The sequence below is a fragment of the Diaphorina citri genome, unplaced genomic scaffold, assembly GCF_000475195.1.
Source record: "Diaphorina citri unplaced genomic scaffold, Diaci psyllid genome assembly version 1.1 scaffold59, whole genome shotgun sequence".
Taxonomy (NCBI): domain Eukaryota; kingdom Metazoa; phylum Arthropoda; class Insecta; order Hemiptera; family Psyllidae; genus Diaphorina; species Diaphorina citri.
In genome coordinates, this window is record NW_007377496.1 from 233269 (window position 1) to 241472 (window position 8204).

General features: G+C 40.5%; 1 protein-coding gene across 1 annotated transcript in view; it reads right to left on the minus strand.

The window, feature by feature from the left end:
- Nucleotides 1-2457: 2457 nt before the first annotated feature.
- LOC103518271 (solute carrier family 35 member F5) overlaps nt 2458-8204 on the minus strand; it is a 14447-nt gene continuing 8700 nt past the window's right edge. Inside the window, exons 6-10 of the mRNA XM_026829850.1 lie at nt 6854-7030; nt 5394-5547; nt 3990-4254; nt 3555-3704; nt 2458-3300 (exon numbers count right to left, since the gene is read on the minus strand). Coding sequence (XP_026685651.1) covers nt 3219-3300; nt 3555-3704; nt 3990-4254; nt 5394-5547; nt 6854-7030 — 828 coding nt within the window. The 3' untranslated portion in view covers nt 2458-3218. The remainder of the gene's footprint in view (nt 3301-3554; nt 3705-3989; nt 4255-5393; nt 5548-6853; nt 7031-8204) is intronic.

Sequence of the window (8204 nt, forward strand, 5' to 3'; positions counted from 1 at the left end):
CGGCCTAGTTAGCTTGTAGAGGGTCATGGGTTCGATTCCTGCCCGATTCGGATTTTTATACTGAACGGGATAAGGTTCTTTCTCGGAACGATTTTTTTTATTATATATGTATATGTCTATCTATTTTCATAAAATAAATATTATTCCGTGTGTTATCAAAGTATTAACATCAAGATCCAACGTAGGTACTCTCGGGATGGAAAATACTATCTTCTTCATTCGACATTTTTTTTTTTTTTTGGCACTACCACCACCATCGACTGGACATACCGATTTAGTGTAGATGTCGTCTTTACACAATTGAAAATAGGAGATGAAAATCCAAGAATTGCTCTTGACGTTCGCGTGCCTCCAGCACACTTAGGAAAATACCCAATAAAATTGACACTATTGGTGGGAGTGTCCTATAAAAATTTTCATGAAACGATGTTCCCAAACTTCAATTTCATTCTAACTGGCCTATGCTGTTGCCTGGCAACCAGGCAAATTTGTTTACAAATCAAGACTTGAAAGACGGAATTTTGAAATGTTACAGGGAAAACACATTAAATTATTTTAGACATATATTGTGTTATGAAACCAATCTTCTTATTGAATAACAGGCAAAATTTTGCTGTAAAGCCGAACATTTAAATTTGAAGAAATGGGTACATTCCAAGTTTTGGGAATTATTTCGTGAAACACACAGATTAGGATACTTCTGGCTTGTAAATTAAATTGCCTGTATTACAAGTCGTTGTAATACAATAGTTTGGATGAAACGAGGGCCCAGGTCTTGGATTTAATTTATTTTACATGAAAGATGAAAGTAAAATCAAAAATCAAATCAATAATAATAATAATAAACTGAATATTAAACAAAATGTAGGGTTAGGTAACAATGATTTTTAACTCGACTGAAAAATTCCCGGAAGGGACGGGCCCAGCTTGTGTTACCTCACGTCCCTTCCCGGAGAAAGAACCCATTGACTACTTGGAAAAACAGACATGATGCTAGAAAACTACTGGACGGTGTGTGGTGTGCTTTCCAAATGGTGTAGATTTTTTTTTTTTTAAGAGGTTTGACAGAGGGAACTGGTAAACTGCTATGGATCTTATCGTCCCGAAATCGAAGAGAGAAGGAAGACAGGATAGAAGAAAGCCAGCCGTTCCGAGAACGAACATTATCCCATCAGGATAAAATCCGCCCCGGGTGGGAATCGAACCCACGGCCTAGCGCTTACAAGGCAGACGCACTACCAACTAAGCTAACTAGGCTGGCAATGGTGTAGAAGACGCGAGGGCTATGAAAATAAAATTCAATATTTCCGCTGGAAAAAGATTTATTTCAACCAATCAGAGGAAAACTTTTTCCAAAGAAAATGTAAACAGCATCGCCCGAGCAAAGAATTCAATCTGTGGCTGGCTTCACACCAATAATTAACGCAAGGAAGTTATTCGTAGCATTTCAGACCCCCGAAGACACCCACACACGGTCAGTAGTTTTCTAGCATCAAGTGTGTTTTACAGGTAGTTAAGTGGTTATTTCTCCCGGAAGGACGTAAGGTAAAAAGGCAAAAAAGGTCTCATTCTGATCCATGAATAAAGCGCAAGTTTTCCTGAAAGATGGAGACCTGTGGACCTGTGCTCCAAAATTTCCTCGGACAAAAACCGCGTGTTTCTCAACGTAAAAATCGGACAAAATAAGGTAAATCTTTTTCGAGCTTGAAAAAACACATCAAACCTTAACTTTGGAAATCAGAGATCAGGTCTATTCGGATTTCGGATCAAAATTTTGTGCTCTGGCTCGTGGTTTTAACAAAAACAGTTTATCGATTAAAATGAAAAAGTTATGACCTGAAAACTGACACAAGGTCTGCACTTTTTAAAGAGGTGGTTTTTTGGACATTTCTCGGAAACGAAGCTGAAGTTAGGAAAATGACACACAGAACCTTGTTGGAAATGAGATCTACCTACCCTGAGCCGTTGTCAGTGTTTTTCTGGCGCACCCTGTATATGACCCAGGAGTAGCCAATTGTTCTGGTATTTGGTTTTTGAAAGTGTTTGTTTTGTCTGCTAGGGTCGTTGAGGCATTCTTGTGAAAAATGTCATCCACACTCAGATGCTACAAAATGCTGGCATCAGTGATGGTGGTATAAAAAAACATGCCTATGGAGGGGGAAGTGTGACAATAAATTTCAGACCTTGAGAGTTGAGGGAAAAGCTTCGTATTACGGATAACGCAAGTAAAAAAACGCAAGTTGTACTCCAGTTTCGTATTACGGATAACGCAAGTTGTACTCCAGCTTTGGATCAATATCAACACGCCTTGGTAAACTCCGCATCTGTATATTCTGTTGGTCGGTTCTTAGTGCAATCAAATACGGGTCTTATCTAACACGGAAGTATGGTTCACTGTGGTACTGAAAAGTAATGAGGATTGATAGAAACCTGGAGTTTGAAAGAAATATTAAAATCGGCATAAATCAATAATACAAATTTTATTTGCACTCAATATTGAACAAATAGGGTATGAAGATATCTATATTAAAACTAACTTTGGAATGGGGAGATTACAAAAGAGATCAGAATACAAAAATCTCACAAAACTTTTATACCTACATAAGTACATACTTAGCCTTAAGCTGAAAACACTACGCTGACATGACGTGGGACCATGTGTGAAGAAAAGATCTAAACAATGTATTCGGATGGAAACGAACAGATTGATCTGACGCCACGCCATCTACGCGTCAGGTCCATTGATCTATACGTGGGAACACGTGTGAATAAAAAATCTAAACAAAGGATTCGGATCAACACGAACAGATTGATCTGACACCACGCACCACGCCATACCATCTATGCGTCAGGTCCAAATCAAAAGATTTGGATTTGGACCTGAACCTGACGTTCATTTTTGTCCGAATACATTGTTTAGATCTTCACACGTGGTCCCACGTCACGTCAGCGTAGTGTGTTTTCAGCTTTAGTATCTCGTTCAAACGCTCGCCCAGTGATAACAAGGCCCGCCACTCACGATGAGTTTTATCGCATGCGATTATCGATCAGTCGAACTTTTGCCTTTCACCGAATTTCAGTTGGTACGCGATACATTCAAGGTGGCTCCTTACATACACCCTGCATATTTTATTTTATATACTAACAGAATGTACAGGTCTGTATTGTGCGGAACGTATTATAGACCAGCGGCATCGCGCACAAACAAGTACCACAAATTAAGCCTCATGATCAACTTCCTGATCACACATGTTGATATTGATCAAAGATTCCCTCTGTTCTGAATCTGCATCGGAAATTCTGAAGGAAAAAAAAAAAAAAAAAAATCGGTTAGAAAGATCTGGAAGAACTAAAGGGGGGGGGGGGTAATCTTTATGCGTTCTTTTCGTGAAATTTTTCGATTTTGGCCACTCACTTTTTTTACATTTTCTGAATAAATGATGGTATCTACCTACCCTGAGTCGTTGTCAGTGTTTTTTTTTTTTTGGCGCACCCTGTATACAGTGAAGTTAAACCTCTCCTCTATCAAAGATCAAAAAATTGTATCCACTTACTTTTTACTTGTACGTCCTAGAGAAGGTCCACTTAGTGATGTGACACAAGATAGCAGAATCTCAAGCACAGGGTCCCGGCTTGCCATTTGAGCTAGAAGTATGCTGGCAACAAATGCAAACACTACAGGCACGGCTCCAACGTAGAATAACCTGGGAATTTAGAACAGCCTAGTAAACTATACAACTCTCGGAAAAAAAGATCGCGCAAGGAATCAAAGGGGGCCAAAAATTAATAGTGAAGGGGGGCATTCAGGGCCGTACTTAGGGTAGCCAGGGCCTCCTCCTCGGGCTTTTTTTATGCTCCTTCATTGTGGACCGAACTCCGAAAATTTGGAGCATCCCCCCTCTAAAATCCTGGATAAGGGGGCCTGGTAAATATCAGTAGTTTTTTCCTTATAGTGCTCCAAATATAACTAATAAAAAACTTCCCCTTACCTGGGATAGGTCACATGGTACAGGCTCGTATTGGCTATCATAGATAGAGGAACTATTAGTCCCAGACCCAACGTAGCAATGAGAGGTGAAGTAAGAAGCATTCCCCACAGCCAAAGAGTTTCCGTGAGTACAGAACCTATGAGCCCTTCTATGAGAAGGATAACCCACTGATCTCGATCCGGGAGACTGAAAACCTCCCAGGAGTTGTAGTGCAGAAGGAAGAACAGAGGCCATAGGAGGAGGCAGTTGTACAGACCTACGAAACCTGTAACATTGTATATCGATTTAGATATAATATTATTAATATTACATCATGAAAAAGTAAAAATGCCGCAAAGACTAATAGATTATAGACTGACTACGTCATATTTCCCGACCCCAATTTTTCAGAGTCTGACGTACAGTAAAGAGGGGGGGGGTGTCGAAAATCGCGAATTAAGAAAGTTCAGATACGTGAAAAGGAAGAAAGGTAGGATGAGAGAAAGTTTTCGAGATGTGGGAAGCAGGGAAGAGAAGGAATGTAAGATTAGTCGCTAGGAAGTAGCCATAGAGTCGCTATGAAGTAGCCATAGAGTCGTGATAGAGCCATCAAGCCTTTGAAGGAAATTTTAGTTTTGTATTCAGTTATAGTTTTTTGTGAGATCCAAAGTTAGAGAAGAGGGTGATATAGCAAGGGGGATCTCATAGAAAGTGTAATTAGTACATAGAAAGCAGTGAAGTTTAGTAGTTGAAAGGCAGTAGTGAAGAAAGTGGTTAGTAGGAAGTGTAACAGAAGTAAAGTGTAGCAGAAGACATTAAGTAAGTAGAAGAAAGACCGAGTGATTTTTCCAAGTACTTTGTGATAAGTAAAGACATAATAAGTTCAATAAGAGACCTTTGTTTGTAAGTGTTAAATAACCTGTCTGAAAATATCAATAAACTTTATGTGTAGGCTTGCCAAATATCCGAAATGTCGATTCGGGACGCGTCCCGAATTTTTTCCGGGACAAAAACGGAAATTCGGGACAAAACGCCCCAAAAGGAAAACTGAACGGGACGCCGGGACACCCCCTGAAATTCGGGACTGTCCCGGCCAATTCGGACGTTTGGTAAGCCTATTTATGTGTATAAATATTCCAAGTTCAAATCAAGTGTTAGTCTTTTTTCCCCATTCAAATTTAACAGGTTGTGGGTTGGGGGAACGGCGGGTTAGAAAGAAGAAGCCAAAAAACCGCACGGGGGGGGGCTGAGCCCCCTCGTCCCCCTAAATACGGCCCTCTTGCTATCCCGTTATGGTTCAAGGACATTTTTTTCCCCTTCTTTTTTAATCAGTAAGATGTAATAGAAAGTCGTGTGATGTTCACACTAGATTTTTCCTCATTCAAGTGACTTAAGCCCTAATCACCCTGATAAAAAAAAAACTACCATAGAAAAGTACGATGTCCAGTTTTTCCTCGTGCTCTAGACGTCTCAGGAACACAATATACAAAGAATAGAACAAAGCACTGACTAGACTCAGGAAACTTCCTGAGGGAATGTGCAAGTGTTCCATATACACGTCGGAGATAGTGACTAGAATCTGAAAAAAGAGAAAAATGTCTCGTCAAAAAGAGCCATAAAAAAGTTGCGTTTTCAGTCTCAATAGATTACATTCTAAAAGGGTGTGATGATCTTTTCTAATTTGTTAAGAAAGGTCTGAAACGAATAGAAGTGGAAATTTTGATTTCGGATGTTAGAATAATACTGTCGAACCTCGATAGTACATAAACCTTGAGAGTAAGTATAAATCTCCATTTTCCTTCCCATAGGAAACTTCGATATTGAGGAAATTAAAACCATAGCTTGCCAGCCTAGTTAGCTTAGTTGGTAGTGCGTCTGCCTTGTAAGCGCTAGGCCGCGGGTTCGATTCCCGCCCGGGGCGGATTTTATCCTGATGGGATAATGTTCGTTCTCGGAACGGCTGGCTTTCTCCTATCCTGTCTTCCTTCTCTCCTCGATTTCGGGACGATAAGACCATAGCAGTTAAAGTTCCCTCTGTCAAACCTCTTAAAAAAAAAAAAAAAAAAAAAAAAAAAAAAAAAAAAAAAAAAAAACAAAAAAAATAATTCTGGCGGTCACCAATCTATTCTATCTCGTGTTCGGCTCGGCCGAAATACAACCCTGGAACGACCCCAACCCTGTAGTACAAAAGCCGCCCCCCCGAAGTGAAATAGAAATCGGCCCAGAACCCGAATAGAGTGCCCCAAAACCCGAATAGAGTGCCCCAGAACCCAAATAGGGGGATGCTTGTAGATTGAGTACGAATAGACTATCTTTGGACAAGCAACCACACTAGTAGATCATTGATGGCCGAGGCCACAAGTGAGCGTATTTGGATTAACTTCGGATCAAGCAATCTGATTGGGGTTGATTTCAAAAAATTCCGCCCGGGGCGGATTTTATCCTGATGGGATAATGTTCGTTCTCGGAACGGCTGGCTTTTTCCTATCCTGTCTTCCTTCTCTCTTCGATTTCGGGACGATAAGACCATAGCAGTTACAGTTTCCTTTGTCAAACCTCTTTAAAAAAAAAAAAAAAAAAAAAAAAAACATAGATACTAAGTAGACTTTACCTCTATATAAATTCTCGTCACCTCGACGTCTGTAGTAATTTTTAGGGATTGTTTTGTTTTTTAGTATTGTAGCACCATATGGAATAGAGAAAACCTCGATATGAAGTCATCTTAAAAAAGGACCCTCGTTAATAAGTGAATATTTATTGAGTAAACCTCTATAACAAGTAATTTTCGTCCTTTCCGTTGAAGTACTTATTATCGAGGTTTGACTAATAACCTACAGTGATAGCTCTGGAAAGAAAGTAAAAAAGGAGGACAATGAAATACTTACCAGACCACACACGCTAATACACACAGTTACGCATTTGGACAGACTAAACTTGTCTGAAGAACTTGAAGGAAAGAAAGCACAGATCAACAGCGTCAGTACAGAGGAAGAAGAGTAGATGAGAGCCACAGTGCCAGCCTCAGCTCCAAGCAGCGTAAATGTGTACTCTGCTCCAAATCTCTGTAAAAAAAGGAGAGAGAGAGAGAGAGAGAGAGAGAGAGAGAGAGAGAGAGAGAGAGAGAGAGAGAGAGAGAGAGAGTCACATACACCCACACACCACACACACACCCATCACACCCACACACCCACCACACACATACACACACACGGTCGACCGTCGACAACGAATCTGGAGCTAAATATATATATATACACCCTATATATATATAGGGTGTCCCAGAATTTATGCTTAAATTGTTTGTCTCGAAGCCTGTTTGAAATTTCGAAAAACAATATACACCCTATATATATATAGGGTGTCCCAGAATTTATGCTTAAATTGTTTGTCTCGAAGCCTGTTTGAAATTTCGAAAAACAAAAAAACCCGTAATGCGGATATTTTGGCAAAATCGTGAGTACCAAAAAATTTCGCGAAGTCCGCGAAACGGGGGCCAACTTTAAAATCTTAAATAAGAACCCCCTGTTTATGATACATCATATCAAAGGTCTTAAAGAACGTAGTACTTTGGTATAAGTTTGAGCTCGATCCGACAACCAGGGCCGGAGTTATAGCCTATTCAAATTTTCATTTTTCCATGTTCTCCCGCCAATAGGGGAAGTACCAAAAATGGGAAATCCATATCGATTGATGATTTGTGCTTCAAATAGGTCCCACTAATGGTTCATATTGAAATTCAAACCTAAAAATGAAATTTAGATTTCCGGCCCTGATGTCCTCCGGGGGTGAAAATCAAGGTTTCGAAATTTATTTTTTGGGGCCGAATTTCAATGTGAATCATTAGTGAGACCTATTTGAAGCACAAATCACCCATCGATATGAATTTCCCATTTCTGGTGCTTCCCCTATTGGCGGGAAAACATGGAAAAATGAAAATTTGAATAGGCTATAACTCCGGTCCTGGTTGTCGGATCGACCTCAAACTTATACCAAAGTACTACGTTCCTTAAGACCTTTGATATGATGTATCATAAACAGGGGGTTCTTATTTAAGATTTTAAAGTTGGCCCCCGTTTCGCGGACTTCGCGAAATTTTTCGCAAATCGCGATATTGCCAAAACTCGCACTTCGTGCTCGGGAGGGGGGCTTCGCCCCCCTCCACCCCCCGGGGGCTTCGCGTGTTCGCTACGCGGGGTTGCGTATACGGTCGCGCTGCGCGCTCCCGGGGCTTCGCGG